Consider the following 21,429-nt stretch of genomic DNA (forward strand, 5'->3'; position numbering starts at 1 on the left):
TAATTTTTCCCTATATATCTCATATCTTTTCCTATGTGCCTCCTTTACTGTCTTCTCTGTGTTAAAGAAATATTTTTTAGTGTACTTTTTAAATTTTTTTGCTGTCTTAACTATATTATTTCCTTAGCAGTTGTTCTAGGAATTATTATACAATTTACAGCTTAATGTATTACAATTTACTTCAGCTTAATATTGACTTAGTACTCATAAAATATAGTATCTTCGGCTACATGCGGTAGCTTATGCCTGTAATCCTAGCATTCTGGGAGGCCGAGGTGGGAGAATTGCTTGAGGTCAGGAGTTCAAGACCAGCCTGAGCAAGAGCAAGACCCTGTCTCTACTAAAAATAGAAAAAAATTAGCCTGGTGTGGTGGTGCACACTGGTAGTCCCAGCTACTCAGGAGGCTGAGGCAGGAGGATCACTTGAGCTCAGGAGTTTGAGGTTGCTGTGAGCTAGGCTGATGCCACTACACTCTAGCCCGGGTGACAGAGTAAAACTCTGTCTCAAAAAAAAAAAAAAGTATAGTATCTTTGTTCCAATTTTCTCCCCTGCCTTTCTGTTATTATTTTCATACACAGTACATCTATATATATTTTATATACAACACATAGTGTTATAATTATTGCGCTAAATAATGTCTTTTTACAAACTAAGAGAAAAAAGAGAAAATGTATAGAATCTTTTATATTTATTCATATATTTACCATATCTGGTGTTCTTTATTTTTTTCCTCTGGAATTAAGTTGGTGTTTAGTGTCATTTTTTTTTCCCAGTCTGACAGATCTCGTTTAGTATTTCTCTTTGCTGATCTGAAAAATGTCTTAGCCTTCGATTTTGAAGGATAGTTTGTGGGATACAGACTTTTAGTTAACAGGGGTTTGGGGGAGGGGGTTGTTTTCTCTTGTTTTTAAGCATTTTGAATATGTCATTATGTTGCCTTCCTGGCTCTACTAGTTTGTATACAAGGTCAGCTCTTAAACATAATTTTTCTCCTGCATGTAATGAGTTGTTTTACTTTTCCTGCCTTCAAGATTTCCTCTTTGTCTTTTCCTTTAAACAGTTTGACTATGATGGATCTAGTTTTAGGTCTCTTTATGTTTCTCCTAATTGTGGTTCATTGATCTACTTAGATTGATAGGTTAATCATGTTTTTCAACAAATTTAGTAATTTGGAGACAATTATTTCTTTTTTAAAAATATGTCTTTATCCATTTCTCTCTCCTCTCTTTCTAGAACTGTCAAGTTCCTTAAACATTTAAGGAAATTTATCTTAATCTAGAGTTTGAGGACATATAAGAAACTAAACCCTGTCAGTGGTCATGACATTCGTCATGAATTGCTCACAGTTTGTCATCCTTTGACTATTTCTAGGTTACTAAATAGTACATAGCTTTAGGTGACAAAACCGTATAACAGCTTCTCAGATATTAAGAAGCAATAAAGGTATACCAATGGTTTGCCTTTTCTTAAAGCAGTATGTAGTAGCTGTGTCCATTATTGTCATGAAAAGCAGGTATATATAGATTATGAATTCCCATCACTTTTTAAAACTAGCCAAAAAAATTTGAAGGGAAGAATGTATTATCTTTAAACACTTAGGTTAAAATACCCTAGCTGATATCCTAACTGGACAATTTACTTATCTCTAAGCCTCAATTTCCTCATCTGTAACTTGGAGATATTAATACTTACATATAACATAGGATTATGGTGAGAATTAAATGAGGAAGCATTTTTAAAAGATTGGTAAGGTAGGAATTGAAAAAGTCCATGGGGATTTTTAGACAGCTATAAATGCGTTCAGATCAGAACTGGTTATATAATACTTCTAAAAATATCTTAAATATAAAAGTATCACAACTCAATTTATATTTCCAGTTGACAAAACAGAACAAAATGTAATATAAAATTTTTACAAATTTAAAGCAGCCAAGAAATTGATCACTTGATTTTTAAAAAACCCAAACTTTATCCTTTAAAATTAATGACATGAAAAAGAAAATATATGATTTTCATAGTTTTTAAATTCACATGACCTAACAGCTTACAAATTTTTGTTAACAACAACTGGCAGATACCCATCAAATTACTCAGACTTACAAAAAATAACAATTGTGGCAATTTATATAAGCTTACTTAGAATCTCAGTCTAGACTCATAGATTTTTATCTTCCATTTACAAAATTTTTGCCTGTCAATTGTAAAATGCTCTGAAGGAATTCATGTTACTTATTGCAGTGACAGACATAAAGTGTTATTACTAGAGGGCCTAAAAATATTTCAACACAATAAATGTGCATCACATTGCAGCATGTGTATGAACGCTGATGACAGAGTTATAGATCCTTTATCTGGGTTAAAGATTCATGCTAGTACTATTATTTTAATCATAAAGTTCTAACAATATCATATAGTTCCCACTTCATTTCAAAAATGAAGACAAAATATATTAAATGATTACTCATGATCACACAGCCAGTGGTTCCACTAAGACTGGAAATTTTTCCAACTTGCTTACAGTGCTTTCCCAATTTCACCTCTATGCTTCTTAGCGGCCTGAAAAGAATCTGTGCACAATTTTCATCATATGGGTTTCTTTCTCAATAGCAATGCAGAATAGCAGAATAAAAAGAAAGGACTTGGGCATTTATTCAGCATGTACTGAGTGCCCATGACGAGCCAGGCACTGTTGCAGGCACTGGTTAAAAGACCCAAGCTGAGCTCCTCTGCCATTTAATCATTTGTGTGACTTTGGGCATAAATCTCTTTAGATCCAGCTTCTTAATTAGCAAAATGAAGATAACATCAACATTCCTCACAGTATTGAAAAATTATGGTGAGATGATATACTTGAATATGGCTAGTTGTAATGAACCTGTTATCTAAATTGCACCACCATGTAAACAACCACCACAGGAATGCCAGACCTCAAACCCATTGATTGAACTCATTATCTTTCCCACACTCCACCTCCCCTTACCCATGCCCCAGACCATAGTCCCTTTCTTATTATTTGCTCCACTCACTATCTACCCAATTACCCAAGCCAAAATCCTAGAAGTCAAGCTAAATACCTGTATTTCCATCAAAGTCCATGTCTAGTCAAACACCAAGCCCTAGCAGGTGTCCCTCTTAAGTCTCTCCCAAACACATTCATTCCCTACCTCTCCCTACCACCAAGGCCTTTTTATAGGCTCTTATCATTTTTTGCCCTAAGTACTTCAATACCTCTTAGCTTCTGCATAGTAGCTGTATGACCTGAACCGAAAACAAGACGACTCAATAAAAATATTCATGTTGAAGGGTGAGATTCTCCTATAACCTTGTCTCTTACTCAATCCCCATAATGTGGGCAGCAACTTAAATCCTCTAGGCAGGAGATTAAATAATCCTTCCCTGTGGAAACTCCAAGAAAAAACTCCAGCGTACTCACATCTGAGGGGCTTCAAGGCAAAAACTAGTTAACTCACATCATCATACTACAGTACCCAGACTTTCCAGTCAGCATATTCAAGCCTCTCTCTTAAATATGAAGTTGACAGTCAAGAACTCCAGGTAGCTGAAGGATGCTTACAATAAGAAAGAGAGCCAAACAGACAAGTAGAAAAAAAATGAAACAGTGACAATACAGAAGAAAATTCAAAGAACTATACCATTTATCCTCAAAGAAATAAGAGAAAATAACTCGTCTTGATCATCTTTTGGGAGATTTCCTTCAGTTCACCACCCAAATATTCTTCTGCAATTTTAATACCTGTTAAAGTATTTTTATTTCTAAGAAATTTTCATTATTGTTGATTGTTTCTATTTTATCCCCTCATGTTCATATTTGATGGCTATAATATCCCAATAATCCTATAAGGTGAATATTATTTTCATTCTCTTTTATAGAAAAGGAATCTTAGAAGCACAGAAAGTTAAAGACTTGCACAAAATCATACACTTAGCCAGGAATGGAAGCCAATTTGAACGCAGACAGTCAGGCTTTAGAAACCAACCACTAGGCAAAATTCCGTCCAGTTGCTCATTATAGTATTTATTAAAAACTACTGTAAGAGCCAAACCATGCAGCTTGAGCACCACCAGGATGCAACTGAGAAATCTCTGGACAAGGTAATCTCTAAAGTCTCATTTAGCTTCCAAATTAGCTTATATAGGATTACTGTACTTTGAATAATGATGGCACAATTAGTGTCTTAAAAAACACTTGCTAAACAGCTGAATTCAGAAGTCTAAACTGAGCACAGAATTGCTAAACCCTAAAGTTATTAAGATCCTTGGAAGATACCTACTTTAACCTGTCACCCACTGCATAGGGTCAGATGTTGGAATAGCATAGGGTAAAAGTTCAGTAAAAATTCTGTTTATAATCTACTTGTTAATTTAGAAATTGTTACAAGAGGATAAACAGTTCAAAACACCAGTATTGACAAAGCACAAACAGGGAAACAAACATTTGTTCTCTCTCCCCTTCTCCAGCACTGCCCTCTGGTTCTGCGAGAGAAGGGGCTTATGCCCCAGGAGCCCCTCTTCCCATCCGTGCCCATTCCCTCAACGTAGCTTCCAGGAGCCTAAGCATGGGAGACTCCCCGTAAGGAAAGAGGGAGGGAAGGAAAGACCTAAGTTCTTTGGCTGATGTCCTCTCTCCACTAGGAAGGTGATAAAGGTAAGATGTCTCTTGGCATCCAGACATTTGACAAGATGATTTAGGTTATAATCAAAGATGATTATAAATCTATCATTTGGGTTCTATTTGATCATCAGAGCTATACATTTGTTCAACTGTATATCTGAATTAAAAAGACACTTGCATAATAGCCTGGAAATCCAATCAAGATTTACAACATTTTGTCTTTGAGTAAATGTGTCTGAAGTCCCAATAACCAATTTACAGAATTGTGAAAGCAGATCTTTATCATTTCTCATTTACTTAGAAGCCTTCGGGATCTCCATTATACCAGTTCTCCCTGCTCCCAACCCAGACTAACTACCAATGTCTCAATCATATTCACTGCCCTGACAGATGTAATCTGTCTCACAGCCACAGGTCATGAGACAGTCAATCATCCAGGAAGAACGATATATTTCTTCAAAATAAAAAAAAAAATGAACAACAGTAACAAAAGAGCCTAGAGAGAAACAAAACCAAATCACCTTGGAGAAAGTTATCCCATTTATTCACCTAATATATATAAACTTTAATAAAAAGAAAATGATGAAGAGTATTATCAAAACCACTATATAGTACATTTTTCTCCTAAGCTTTTGAAGTGCAAGGCAGGTCCCAGTCCACTATTATCTACAAATCTCTATGTGAAACTGAGAAGAAAAAATACTTATAGTGGGATGAATAGTATCTCCCAAAAATTCATGTGTACCTGGAACCTGAGAATGTGACCTCAATTTGCAAATAAGGTTTTTGCAGATGTAATTACCTAAATTAAGATGAAGCCATACTGGATTAGGGTGGGTTCTAAATCTAATTAGTGGTATCTCTACAAGAAGAGAAGACACACAGAGATACACAGAGATGATCACGTGAAGATAGAAGCAGAGATTGGAATGATGTAACTCTAAGCCAAAGAACACCAAAAACTGCCACGAGTCCCCAGAAACTGGGAAAAGGCAAGTAAAGATTTCTTCCCTACAGACTTTTTTTAATTTTTTTATTTTTTAAGAGACAAGGTCTTGCTCTGTTACCCAGGCTGGAGTGCAGTGGTGCTGTCGTTGCTCACTGCAGCCTTGAACTCCTGGGCTCAAGGTATCCTCCTGCCTCAGCCTTCCAAGTCATTGGGATTACAGGCACAAGCCACTATGTCTGGGCCCTACATCCTTAAAAGGAAGCACAGTGCTGCCAATACCTTGATTTTGAACTTCTAGCATCCAGCATTGTAAGAGAATAAACCACCAAGTTTGTGGTAATTTACCATGGCAGCCCTAGAAAAGTAATACAACACCCCAAACATGAAATGCAAGAAATGAAACTTAGACTGGTTAATTACCAGTTGAATTATAACTCAATTATGTATCAAACCTAACACCCAATCTTCATAAGCAATTACATTAGACATCTACAAGGAAAACAAGTACTACATTTAATAAAAAACAACAAAAATAAAGAGGTTTTGTACATAAGATAGAAAGATATGTTGAAGAAAATGAAATTGATGTCACACACCAAAATTTTTAATGGCCTAATTAAAATAAGCCATATTGTCTATTTCATAACTTTAACACCTTTATAAAAATAATATCAATAACTTAGATAATTTATATAATATACCAAACTTACCATACTATTAGAAACATTTTAATATATAGTTCAAAATTAATAATTAAAGGATCAAATTATACATTTTATAAGCAGGTCATCTAATTCCAAATACTTGAAATATAGAGGTTATCTTTTTTTCCTTAATCTTCTTTTCAATTTCTATCCCCCTTTGCCTTTCTGGGTACCATAATTTTTATCAGAAATTCATTACAGGGGTTCATTTGTACCCCTGTAATATTTTGAGATTAAAAAAAGAGAAAAAAAGAAATCTAAAATGTTTCTATAGAATTCTAATAGAATAAATAATGAAAAACACAGAAAAAGAGCGGAGAGAGGAAGAGAGAAGAAAAAAGGTGGGTAAAACACATGGGAATATTCAAACATGTATTAAAAAGAACATACCCAAATGAAAAGTTCAATACTATGAGAGTTTACCATTAGAGGGTCCTTTTTCCTCAGCATGTTTCTACTACTGTCCCTGAGTTACACTGTGTTGAACCGATTTGTTTCTTTCCTCTTTTCGACCCTTCCTTGTCCTACGTGGGTGCTGCTCTCCTATCTTTACTGAATAATGTGTTATCACTTTTATTAATAAATTTTTCCCCTACATTTTCCCCCCCAAAATGCCCTATTTTGCTCACATTGATTTAATGGCAATAATGCAACCCCCTGCATGAAACGAAAATGCAGCATAAACTCAAATTTTTTATTCAAAATCTCTCACAATCACAGTGCCATGTTCAGGGGGAGGCTCTGCAGTGTGACTGCCCAGTTTCAACTTTTAGCTCTACCACAAACTGGCTGTGCCCTCAGGTGGGTGGCTTAACCTCTTCATGCCTAATTTTCTTCACCTCAAAATAGAAATAATAGTCCATACCTTAGAGGGTTGTGTGAGAATTAAAGGAGACTAGGCTCTGGCTGTGTATGCACAGTGTGCAAGCAGATGTTAAATATTGTCTATTGATATTGTTACTATTTTAATTTAAAATTATTCCCTATAAGAGAATCTAGTTTTCTTGTTAAGCATAACTCTTGCCTAAGAAAATCATCAGATGTTCAAGAATCCATGAAAGGAGACAACTGTTTCCCTCACCTTTATTCCTTGTCTGGGGAAATCGTAAGACAAAAAATTTTCAGACATTAGAACATAATATATCACAGTATAAGAACATACACACTTTGTTTTAAATATGGGATACCTTAAGACATTTCATCCACTCCCTTTCCAACCTTTCCTGTATTTCCTGACCCTTCATCAATACCACCCTAAACCAAGACACTATCACACACAGATTCTAAATTAAAATAGAAAAGCTGGTCCTCAGCACTGCTACTTAATTTCTCTAAGCTGCCATCAAAGAAGACAGAACGAATTTCAAAGCTCCTGAACCTGCACACTCTAGCTCAACAAGATAAAATTCAAAGTCTCTCTTTGGACATAAATCTAGGTAATATTAGGGTTGCTTGCAAGGATTTCCACTTTAGGTGAAAATTATGTGTTAAAATCCAAATTCCGGGATAAGCCTGTAAGTGGCAAGCAGCCACTTGAAAACTACTTTACTGTGCACGGTGCTTTCGTATTTTGAGATCTTCCTGCTGTTGACATTTTGTGAATAAGAAATTGATCAAAACAGCAGAAGAGGGGCAAACTCAAATTCAAGTGTTTCATCTCAATTGAACAAGCACTGCTGCTTCCTTATGAATGTAAAAATGAACATATCCCAAGTGTCGCCCGCCTTGTCCTAAATATTTCAAGTTCTACCACTAGACACACAGAGGAGATACTGAGCATGAACTTCTAGAACTATTAATAGGGAAAGATAAAAAGGCTGAGCAATGGTGATAGCTTTTGCTTCCACACGTAAGTAGCAGAAAAATATGATTAAGAAAGACAAGAATGAGAAGGCAAGAAAAGAATAACCAAAACTGACCCAGAGTTTAATTCTTCCTCCTTCCATAGTATCTTTTATCTCCAATAAAAATCACTGAGAAGTCAGACTATTAGAAAGACATCCTTTCCTTTATTCAAGTCATTTCCTTTATTCAAAGGAAAATAGAATGACATTTTGTGATCAGTCCCTTCAGGCCTCAACAATTCACCTATCATTTCATAATCTCCAGAACATTCAAAAATCTGAGTTTAGAGACTCCTTGGGAAATTAAAACCACAATTCTAAGGTAGTGTCCCTGAGAGATGGCGTGATCCAACTCCTGCTTTCTGCAGGGAAAGTTACTAGGGCACAAAATCATTCAGTGGTGTTATGGGCTGAATTGCATCTCCCAAAAAAAACATGTTGAAATCCTAACCCCCAGTGCCTCAGAATGTGACTATATTTGGAGATAATGGCCTTTAAAGGGGTGATTAAGTTAAAATGAGGTCATAAGGATGGGCCCTAATCCAATATGATTGGGGTTCTTACAAGAACAGAAAATTTGAACACAAACACAAACAGGAACGTAGGAAAGATGACATGAAGCACAGGGAGAAGATGACCATCTACAAGTTAAGGAGAGAGGCCTGACACAGACTGTCCCCTCATGGCCCTCACACAAAGAGGGCCATGACACTTTGCTCTCACCCCACTCTTCCAGCCTCTAGAACTGTGAGACACAATAAATTTCTGTTGTTTAAACCACCTAATCTGTGGAACTGCATTACAGAAGCCCTTGCAAACTAATACAGGTGGCTTGTCTTATATGGTACAGTGACGAAAAACAAAATTAGAATCAAAATCCAGCTTTCCAGACTCCAATATCCACAGCGGTTTCCAACTCACTACACTACCTTACAACTAACTCCCTGTTTTCACTCAAAGTTCTCTTCCACAAAAATTTTAGACTTGTTCAACTTCTTAAGGACTATGCTAAATATATACTGCTTATGCCAAACTCTTGTGAGCTACACTCCCACATTACCAACAAGACATTCTCACATAGAGGTCTCATGAGCTCAAAATCTCTAAAACACAAATCAATCACTCCAAAAAGTAAGTAATGACAGTTTCGGAATCTAACAAGATCGAGGTACAAGATCCAATTCCTTTACACTAGTCATCTATTAATAAACTTCTCTGAGCCTCAATTCCATACTCATAATATAGATTCCATGAGCAATGTAAATTCTATAAAATTAAAAAAAAAAAACCTCCTTCAAAGGACTGATGTTAAGATTAAGTTGGATAACAGCCTTTTAAAACTTAAAGCATTAAAAACAATTCTCTGTGCAATCACAAACTATTTCTATTTCTGGCACCATTTGTTCATTCATCAAACTCAAAAGCATTGATATTTCCCTCCTATATCATCTATAACCAATAATTTGCCTATCTCTGGCATTTCTTTCTATACAACATCATTTTTTGTTACTGCCTTCCAACAAACCCATAATTTCAAATCTGTACTACTTTGACTGACTGATTTATCAGCTTCCAGTTTCCTCATTATCTAATCTATATCATGTCCTAATATCAGATTTCTCTTCCGAATATGCACAGCTCAAAAGTCTTCTGAGGCTCCCAAACGGAACAAGGTCCCACCTACACAGCTCTGCATTCTACAATTCTACGACACAACCGCAGCTAAGGGCCAGTTCCTAAGCTCATCTCCAGGCTTAAAATGAAGTCATGTTGCCTGCCAAGCCCAGCCCTCAGGGTGCTGGGGATTCACTATGGTCTCTGCTCCTCTGTGTTGCCTTGACCCCACCTGCCACTGTGCTTAAGGGCGTCGCCTCACACCCAGCCAATGCGAACAAGTAGATCATCAACAACTTCAATTTGACCCACTTGCTTCTTCCTTGGAACCTCCCACTGATGGGCCCGCCTGTCACACTGGATCCTCTAATATCATTATGAACTTGCTCTTAACCTTGAACCAGGATTAGTACCAACAGCAAGCTTAGGCTAGTTAATTCTAGCACACACCCTCCATACTAGGGATCCTGGCTGCTGGCCAGCTTCATTTTCCTTCTGCTTCCCTCTGGGCCCACCATCCCTTGCCCCTCTCCTCTCTCATATTCAGGATCTATCATAATCAAACTCAATAGCACTTTTAACCTTGTCTTCCTCCACAACTCAACAGGAACCCATAGTTCTACCTTAGCCAATAGTGTTTAATTCTATCAAACCCAATACCATCTTTATATAACAAACATTTTTATTACTTTTTTTGCCTTTACTACTATGAAATGAAATTCATACATAATTGGATATATGCGCACACACACAATTTCAAATATTTATATATAATTCCAAATATATTAATCTATATGTAACTGAAATACAAAAAAGAAATAAAAAGTGTCAACCAGGTACAGTGGCTCACACCTGTAATCCCAGCACTTTGGAAAACCAAGGCAGGAGGATCACTTGAGGCCAGGAGTTTAAGGCCAGCCTGGGCAACATAGTGAGACTCCCATCTCTACAAAAAATAAAAAAAAAAATAGCCAGGCATGGTGGCATGTGCCTGTAGTCGTTACTTGGGAGGCTGAGCAGAAGGATCATTTTAGCCCAGGTGTTCAAGGCTGCAGTGAGCCAGTGAGCTAAGACTGTGCCATTGCATTCAAGCTTGGGTGACAGAGCAAGACCCTGTCTCTTAAGGAAAGAGACAGAGAGAGAGAGAGAGAGAGAGAGAGAGAATTTGGTTATGGGAGGAAGACAATGAGTTTCACTTGAACGTGTTAAGTTTGAGGTAACCGTGATACAATGATCGATATTTGAAGATTGAAGTAGCCTTGCATTCCTGAAATGAACCTCACTGGTACTGATGTATTATCCCTTTTATATTTACTGGATTCAAGAGAAGATGCCAAGTAGGCAGAAGGATATATGAAATGGAGAAGTTTCCTTTGCTCATTCTACCTGAAATAACAGCTGACCATCATCTGCACTTTTAAAAATGGAGTAGAGGCAAAGCTACTAATCCTAAAAGTTATGAAATGGAATTGAAAAGTTCCCATTAAAAAAAGAAGATATTTTATTCTCAGGGAGTAGAGAGACTTTTCTATACATAAATTAACAAAGCAAAGATAGAGTGATTTAGTTTCATAAAAATTAAATCTTATATGTAGCAAATAACTACATTATAAAAGGAATTTTTAGAAAATGACAGACTGGAGAAAAAATTATAATATAAATGACCCTAATATATAAAGAGTGCCTATATGTCAATAGGAAAAACCAGTAGAAAACACAGTAAAGGATAGGAACAAAGAAATCAAGAAAGTAGAAATTCAAATGACCAATAAGATAGCATGATCCTCTGCCCCCATTTATAAGGATTTTCCTTCTTAGTCATGGAAACAGAGTAATGTTAAACTAATATGTATCTTAGGAGCTCTGGAAACAAAATCAGACAATTCCCCATATAGCCTCACCACCAATGCACGGCATTTTTTTTCCCACATCTGAGCATACAGCAGGTGGTCTTATTTTATGGAACGTGACTTGGTATGATTTCAAGAGGTACCAATTTTTGAATTTCAGCTTATACTTCCCAATAAGAGATATAATTATGTAATTTTAAAACTCTACATATTCAGAGGTATATAATATTTAAATAGCTACAGGCATCATACAAACACAAAAGCAAAGATAACAGGTAAAAGTGCTTACCTTCCCTGATAGCTGTGAAAGGTGTACCTTCTTCTTCTTGCAGCCTGATCACCTTCAGGGCTACCAACTTCCCATTTACCCTGTGAGAAAGGAAAGAAAAGATGAGAAGTGAATTCGTGAAAATATGTGTCCATTATGGTTCTAATTGTCTTCCTTATAATTTGTATTTTATGTACTTTTGCACTGAAAATGTCAGTGACTCAATTACATCACCACAGCAAGATTAATTTCAGTCAGGCTGGGAATTCTGTATCATCATCATAAATATTCACATTTTGAATATTCACACTTGCATAGGCCAAGATTTAACTGAAGTTTTCTGTGATTCACTGTGTTCCTTCCAGAATGAAACTAGTGTTTAACAAAATCACCACGCTTGACAATTATTCTCAGATTAATTAAAAATCAAGCAGTCAAAATTACTCTTTTCTCCAATAACTTGCTCTTTGTTTCTTTTGCTGAAATGTCTTCATGTTCAGTCTTTAGCTGAGATCATTCAATCCCCAGGGACAGAAATTTGACACTCAACCTTCTCTCTCTCAACAACACCCATTCCCATTTTTTCCTTTTTTTTTTTTTACTAGAGCCTCCTAAAATTATATTTGGTCTGGGTGTGTTTTATCTTACAGTATATTATCAAAAAAGTTATGAATATTTCACTATTACAAGATTATACAAGACCTATCCAAAGCAGATGGTCCTTCCAGACACATTCTAAATATGTGTCGGCTCTAATTAAAAGTAAGAATTACACTATGGAGATAACTTTTTATTCAGTCAATTCTGTCAACAGTCAAAGATGACTATCTATATTGGTCTTCTTGAATGTTCTATTTTCTGCCTTTACTAGGCCTAGCAGCATACTTTATTTGGTTTGTTTGTTAATTAAAATAGGAAGGAAAAAAAAAGCACATACAACCCTCAGGGGATAGGTTCCAGAACCCCCTCAGATACCAAAATCCACAGATTCTCAAGTCCCTTATATTAATATAAAATGGTGTAGTATTTGCACATACCCATGCATGTCCTCCCTTATCCTTTATTTTATTTATTTATTTTTTTTTTGAGACAGAGTGTCGCTTTGTTGCCCTGACTAGAGTGAGTGCCGTGGCGTCAGCTTAGCTCACAGCAACCTCAAACTCCTGGGCTTAAGCGAGCCTACTGCCTCAGCCTCCCGAGTAGCTGGGACTACAGGCATGCACCACCATGCTTGGCTAATTTTTTCTATATATATTTTAGTTGGCCAGATAATTTCTTTCTATTTTTAGTAGAGACGGGGTCTCGCTCTTGCTCAGGCTGGTCTCGAACTCCTAACCTAGAGCGATCCACCCACCTCGGCCTCCCAGAGTGCTAGGATTACAGGCGTGAGCCACCGCGCCCGGCCCTCCCTTATCCTTTAAATCATCTCTACATCACATAAAATACCTAACACAATGTAAATGCTACATAAATAGCCGTTACACTGTATTTTTATGGTTGTATTATTTTTTATTGTTTTGTTTCCCAAATATTTTTGATTCAGAGTTGGTTGAATCCACAGATGTGAAAACTGTGGATACGAAGGACTGACTGTGTTTTAAAAAAATGTAAAAGTTAAAAGAAGGTATTTGGTAAAAAGTAAATCTCCCAGCCACACATTTCCTCAGCCACCCAACTGCTGTCCTCTAAGGTCACCAATTACCATTGTTCACATATATTTTCAGATATACAGACTTCCATATATATATATATCTCACACATAAATGTATACACACAAACATATATGCACATACACAAATGGTAGTACAGAATACAGAGTATACTGTACATTGTTTTTGTCATTAAATAATATGTTTTGGTGACTTCTTTATAAATGCATTAAAAACTGCCTCCTGCTTTTGAAAGGCCACGGTGTGCCACAGGGTATGACTCTGCATGAGTATAGTGTATTTAATTTAATCTCAGTCTTCTGCTGATAGGTTATTTTAGCTTATTTAGCTTATTCCTGATTTTTGTGCTACTATAAACAAGGATACAATAAATATTCTTGTATACATAATTTCATCCATGTAAAAATATATCTGTAAGATAAATTCCTAAATGTGAAATTACAAGGTCAAAAGGTTTGCACATTTTTAATTTCTAATTTTACAAATATTGGAAAATTATCCTACATATAAGATACCAATTTGCCCTTCCTATGGTAAATAAGGAGAGCTCCTACACCTCCTCTTCTTCACCCATGCTATGTGTCATCAATGTTTTATTTTGTCAATCTAGTAAGTCAAAATGGTTTCTTGTTGTAATTTAAATTGCTACCAAAGATCTTTAGAGGTTAAGGAACCAGCAAAAAAAAACTCATGCAGCCCAGAGAATCCACTGCCTGAGTCTGAAATAAAAAATTTGAATGCTTCTTTTTCAAAAACTATATCTAATTTGTCCATTTTTACTTAAAAAAAATGCTATAGTACAAAACTCAAAAGGCCAAGGAATTTATCACAGTCCAACCACCCTAATGACATTCCGCACTGAACTGATTGTTGAAATACTTTATTACTGGTCACAGTAGTGGGATAAGGACATCCGATTGTAGGGCTCCACAATGTGCCATCTCCTCAAGGTTAGGAGTTGTGTTTATTTTTACCTGTGTTTCAGCTGGGAGAACAGGCTTGCTGCTTTTCTGCTCTGCAACCTCCTCTCCTGAGTATATTACCTTGATTTTTCTAGTCCTGTTTGTGCTTTAGGTACCCAGGTGTAGGCAAAAAATTACCATGCACGTGGGATCCAGCTGGAGACTGTACCTTGTGCTCTTCAGTTTGTCCTTCAGGGCTGAGAGGCCTTTGGCAGCGCTTGAGACTGGGATGCAGTCAGTGCTGACATCTGCATGGATTTTTCTCAGCCCAGTTGAGCTCATCACTGGCTCCCCAAGGAGCCAGTAACTGATTCCAGGAACTGCTTGGAATTTTCCCCTCACTTACAGATATTTTCCCCTCACCCATAAAACATACACACAACCTTCTTCCTGCAAAGCTTTCCATTTCCCTTGAGAGTGTTAACTTGTGTATAGTGTGAACCGAATTCTGGAACAGAGGGACCTCATGCTTCTGAGAGTATACACTTAAAAAACAACCTCGGGCCATGAAGCTATGATTGCCCTGTGAGATACTGAAAGGAGACGAACCTTTGATTGAGTCAACATTCATTATTTAAATGCAACTAAAGATGGAACCCCTGTAAGTAATCTTATAGAATAATTTGCATTATTTTTATGGTGAAAAAAATTTTTGATATTTTCTGTGATAACTGCATAAAAGAACAAAACCCAGGTTCGTGGGATTCTGATTCTGAATTCTCCATGAATTGAACCACCAAATATTAGGGATTTTATAGGTTATGATCATCACGACAGCTAACGATGTTGAGATTTTATGTATCACAGCCCATGAAACTAAGATTTTCTTAAAATCTGTACTACACAATAAGCTCCAGAAGTGAAAGGACTTTTTTTTTGTTGTCACCTGGAGTGTGCCCAGTATCTAGAACCTTCCTGGCATAGACTAGATTCTCAAAAGTTTTACTGAATTAATATTGATACTGTTAATATATTGACATTTTCCTCCTCACACTTGCAAAATAAGTATGAAATAAAGTATTAAAATTATTATTTCCAAGAAACTTCAGAAATGCCAAAATTGCATAAGGATTTCAACATCTTCTTTCATGGTAGGTTTAAATATTTATTTTCTTTTTTTCAAATTAAAGGTGCAGTCTCTTTGTTTTTGATGCATGTAGATAAGGAAAAGTTTTCGCATCCTTGAAGTTTTAGAATTTATAGGATGCTTTGTTAATTAACCTTTCTGCACTCAGCAAACATGTTTCAAAACATTCACTATCTTTTAACAATCTGAGCACAGACCAATAATCACATCTTGCTCTTCTCCAATTGCTTCACTGGTTTCCCCTCAAGAATCATATTGATTATCAAATTGCTCTTTAACCTAAGAGTCATTGTGACTTTCTCCTTTCTTAATTAGTTTTTCTCTACGTGTCTAGACACTCAGCAACTGCTAACTCCCTCAGTTTTAATGCCTACGAAAAATGTTAAGTCACTGGCTCCACTTTTGGAAAAGGTACCTTTGGAAAAAATAACATTAAGAAATGGTACTAATGTCCTGCCTTTTGTGCATATATATTTTAAACTTTAGTACAGCCTGAAATACTTCATATTCTAAGTTACTAACTCATTTACAAAATGTAAGTTTTTAAAAGCATCAAAAAAAGATATATATGTTATTCTATAAAAAATGGAATGAACACTGTATCTTCTAAATATCTTGTGGATTTAAGCTGTTTTATGAAGGCTTAAAACATATAATTCAAACACTGATTTAAATAACTTAAAATAATTACAAAATTCAAATTGGATCAATAAATTAGAGCTGTTTACAAGAAAACACTGAAGAAGCCTCTTAACAAGTCTTATTAATTAAATCAAAAGCTAATGAATAGGAGGCAATCAAGGCTTGATTGCCAGTGGAGACATCAACTCAGGTAAATAATGTGGTGAAGAAAATGCTTTAAATTGTGTTAACATTACCAAGGAACATTCTATCAGGGATACTGCCAAATTTGTCTCTGGTTGCTCTAACCCGTATAGCCATTTTATTTCAGAGATTCTTTACTATTCTTGTATTCTTCCCACAACTGCCATTCCCAGCTTGGCCTTGTTGCAAGACTCACTTTAGGCCCAAGGATGACCGATTGCTTTAGTCTGCCCATCACACAGGACGAGCTCTCAAGTGAGCTCAAGGAAGAGGGGCATACATGGGGGTGGGGTGGGGAGAGAGAGCTCCACATACAGAGACATGGGGGGACACCAGGTGGCTGGGCAGAGCCGTGCTGAAGTAGGATCCAGGTTTCAAATCTGTTCTAACCACAAATCCAAATCCCTGCCAACTTGAGAAATTCTCTCCATAGATCTGTTGGCCCTAAATTTGTAAATATAAAATTTTCTTGGGAGAGTGAATTAAGTCTAGAAACTTTGAATAAAGACAACAGCCTATTGATTTTTTTCCTCTATTCATTCATTTGTTCATTCAATGTTTTGTAAAACCTATAAAGAAAACTCCCCACTTAGTTCGGGGTACATTTTCTAGTTTCAAAAGGATGGTACGCAAAGAGAATTTCCTTACAGACAAACAATTCTCAAAGGAAAGCCTAAAGGTTTTCTATTCCATTAGTTACTTTAAATTAATAGAATAACTTGGTACAATAAAACAAAATTACAAATATTATCTAGGTCATCTTTGAAAATAGTGTCCATGTGCTAACACCTAGAAGAAATTATGTCTAGAGGATATAAAGGAAATTAAAGCAATATACCTACAAGAAATTTAATATACTCTGGGAAATTTAATACATTCTGCTTCTCTCCTTCATTATGATTTTGTCTCAAGAGAAACTACAAAGGAAAATAATACCAAGTACAGGCAGATACAATGCTTTTGTTTCCTTGCTGTATTGGTACAGATAGAGGTAATAGAAGGAAATGTCACCAAGGGAGTGACAACAGAAAGCTGGAGTACAGCAAGGACAATATTTTGGGCTGGGTTTATAGATTTTTGACAAAGTTATCAAAAACATTTGAAAAGTTATACTAGCAATGCTTCATTTATTAATTCCCTCTTTAAAAACTAGTTTAAAAGCTTACTATATTGCATTACATTTATATTTCAAAAAATTAAAAGCTTGACTAAATATTCATGACCTTGCTATTGTCATTTAAATTCAATTTTTATTCAGGTGTGAATAGGAAGTCATCTCAATATGATTTAACCTATGTTATTCTAGAATATCCTAAAAGTGTGATCTACATGCTTTATTCCAGAAAAATAAGAATTTCAAGGTAAACTATCAGTAACCACACCTTGTCCTAACCTTTATCAAAATAATATAGAAAGAATTGGAAGAAAACTAATGCTAGTTTCTGTTAAATTAATTTCTTTTTGAATAAAATCCAATGATTAATAAAACAATAGTGTAATGGCTATTTATTAGGATACGAAGAACAATGCAAAAAGTCTGAAGATTTAGTGGAATGAGAAGAGGATATATTCAATCAAATCATTACCTATAAAAAGAAATGACTGCTATTAAGGTATGCTCCATCATCATCAATGTTTTATCAAATATACAAACTGATAATACTTTCAAACAAAATTAGAGTGGCATATAATATTCATGGGAGAAAATGAAATTATGTACATTTCAACAATTTTAAGCCAGCCAACTTTGCACCTTTCCAAAAGTAAAATCCATCAATAAAGGATCTTAGAGTCTTATTATCTTGCAATTAGAAGTAACCTCAGTGACCATTCAGGATCCCAAATAGACAAAAAGATCCTCACTGCCTCGATGGTCTATTCTTGTACTCTCACTGCCTCGAACAAAGTAGTCCTTCAAAGACTTTGATGGAACTCAAACTTCTCCACAATAACCCATATTATTTAGCTCTTATTTATGCTAAGACAAAAATCTGCTTCCTGTAAGTTCTACTCTCTGCTTCAAGTTCTGAATCTGGCCAAGCCCAGTGGCTCACACCTGTAATCTCAGCACTTTGGGAGGCCGAAGCCGGATGATCGCCTGAGGCCAGGAGTTTGGGACCAGCCTGGGCAACACAGGAAGACTCTGTCTTTGCAAAAAATAAACCAAATCAGCTAACCATGGTGATACATGCCTGTAGTACCAGTTACCAATTACTCCAGGGGCTGAGGCAGAAGGCTAGCTTGAGCCCAGGAGTTTGAGGTTGCAGTGAGCTATTATGATAGCACTGCACTCTAGCCTGGGCAACAGGACAAGACCTTGTCTCAAAAACAAACAAACAAACAAACAAAGTTCTGAATCCATAAATACTAAACTAAGTCCTCTTCTACAAGACAGCACTTCACTTAATTAAGTTTTATTATCCTACCTCTCATTCAATAAATATTCATAGAGACTATGAGTCTGTGCTTGGGATAAAGGATAAACAATACAGACATGTCCCTGAACTTAAGGAGGCGACAGTTTAGCCAATGAGCCAGACATAAAGCACCTAAGTACAAAGACAACTGAGACACGTCAAAAGGAGTCAGGAGGCTCCCACATGTCAAATAGGACAATTTGAGCATCAGTAAAATAATACCTGCAAGTGAAAGAAAGCAAATATGTTTAAATTGGTAAGTTCAAAATGAAACTTTAAAAAACTCATTGGTCATATTTGGGAGGTGCTATGGAATCATTTAATTAGTTTATAATCTTTTAAATAAAGGGAATATATCAAGCATTTACCTTCCCTTTCATATTCTTTCATAAACCCTACACCTCAGTGTAATCAAATGCCGCAGTTGATATGGGGAAGTTTCTCTATAGATGCACTGCATGTAACAAACGAAGAAGAGATTATAGAATCTGAGTGTCATCATTTTGCTAACCCTAATCACCTAATGGATTATCAATGGTTGTTAAAATTACAAAATGAGCCTACTAAATATTCTGTGCCTCCTAATGGAAGCTTTCCTTCATCCCCCTCTATGGAATAAATCCAACCCAAATCTGACCAAGTCTAAATCTAACTACTTATTTAAAGGACATAAGGGAACAAGTTAAATAACACCAATGGGATACAATCAGAACAATCTAGACTATACAAAAGTCTATTGGAGAAATAAACCTGTTTCTTCAAAAAATAAATTTCAAGGAAAAAAAGTAGAACCCATAGATTAAAAGAGAGAGATATCATCTAACTGGAATTCATTACAATGAATGGACCCAATTTTATCTTGATTCAAATAAAGTATACTTTAACACTGATAATACTAAGGAACCACTGTAATTGTGGGTTTTACAAAGGAATCCTTATCTTTCAAAGAATAAATGTACAATTAAATAATATAATGTTTGGAGTTTCTTTCAAAATAATTGGAAGGAACAAATATAGAGGAAACAAAATCAGTCACGAGTTGCCAATGTCTGAAGGTGGGTGATGGGGTTCGTGGAGATTTATTATGGCTATGCTCCCTACTGATTATTTTCCATCAGTTTTTAAAAATATATATCCAATATGAATTGGGATAAAGGCAATGAAGGAAAATTGCAATGAACTATATAAAAGAAACAAAGAACCTATTTTAGATTAGACAGTTAAGAAAGTACTCTCTGAAAATATGACATTTAAGCTGAAACAAGAAAAATAAAAGAGTAAGCAAAGAACATTCCAGGCAGATGGAACAACCTGCACAGAAGTCCAGAGGCAGAGAACATAATATGTTAAAAATAAAGGAAGGAAGGAAGGAAGGAAGGAAGGGAGGGAGGGAGGGAGGGACGCAGGAGGGAGAGAGGGAGGAAGGAAGGAGCTATATGGGGTGTGGAGGAACAGCTGGAGAGAAGGCCAGGAGCCAGATCATGAAGTTCCTTTTGGGCCACAGAAAGGATTGGGAGAAAACCACTGAAAGATTGTAAGGAAGGTAACAATATGATTAAATTATGTGTCTGCAGCCCACTAGCTGTGGCGTGGAGAATTCCTGAAGAAGCGTAGCAGTGGGAGCAGGGAGGGCAGTGAGGAAGCTATTGCAATGGTCCAGGTGACATGTGGTGGCTACTCATACTAGGGTATTGGTAAGAGCAATGGAAAAAAGGAAAATAATATTCTGAAGACAGAATCGACAGACTGTCAGGATAAATTGAATTAGGTGTAGGGAAATTATAAAAAATGACTTCAAATTTCCTGACTTCAGCATCTGGGTAGATGGAGGTACCATTTATTGTGACAAGTAAAACTAAAGGAGAGATTTAAAGAGTACCAAGAGTTCTGTTTGGGAAGATCTCAGGAACATCCAAGTGGAGACATAAATGAAGCATTGGTATTTATGGGTCTGGATCTCAGTGCAAAAATCTAGGCCAGACATATAAATTTATGAGTCACTTGGAGGACTGCAAGAGAGAGCCAGTTTTCTGTTAAAGCAGGAGTAAAGAAAACACTCAAAAAAGAGGTAGAGAATATGTAAGAATTTGCTTATCAGAGAACAATATCTAGAAGCCACAGGAAGAGCCTGAAGGGTGGAGGAAAGAGACATTATAAGGGACATACTAAGAAATAAGGAGATGAGGTCTGAGAGACAATAGACGATCAAGGAGCTTTATGTGAGGCAGAGAGGGTTCCGTCCTGAAGTCTCTGAGAAGCAGTGGAATAGAGCTACTCAGCACAGTTGCCCCTGTGTGCACTAGGCAAGGCCTGGAGAGGGATGGGGCCGGGCTTTGCACCTGTGCGTTAGATAAAGGTACAGGTTATCAACCCTGGCTTCATATGAGAATCCCCTGCACAGCTTTAAAACATAACCATGCCTAGCCAACCCCCCATTTAACTGGTATGGGGTGGGGTCCTAGCATCTGTATTTTTTAAAAACACCACCAATAATTCTAATGTTCCACCAGCGCTGAGAACCACTGTGTTAAGCCTTCAGGTTCCTACACCAGCCTTGCATTGCTTCTTGTCTTTTGCCTGGTCTCTCCAACACGGACATCTCCTT

The 21,429-nt window shown here is 36.4% G+C and overlaps 1 protein-coding gene across 1 annotated transcript in view; it reads right to left on the minus strand.

Annotated features, from left to right (window-relative positions):
* Positions 1–21,429, minus strand: part of CDK14 (cyclin dependent kinase 14) — a 521,120-nt gene that overhangs the window by 334,987 nt on the left and 164,704 nt on the right. The window contains exon 5 of the mRNA XM_069461904.1: positions 11,885–11,964. Coding sequence (XP_069318005.1) covers positions 11,885–11,964 — 80 coding nt within the window. The remainder of the gene's footprint in view (positions 1–11,884; positions 11,965–21,429) is intronic.

Source organism: Eulemur rufifrons, chromosome 29 (assembly GCF_041146395.1).
Source record: "Eulemur rufifrons isolate Redbay chromosome 29, OSU_ERuf_1, whole genome shotgun sequence".
Taxonomy (NCBI): Eukaryota; Metazoa; Chordata; class Mammalia; order Primates; family Lemuridae; genus Eulemur; species Eulemur rufifrons.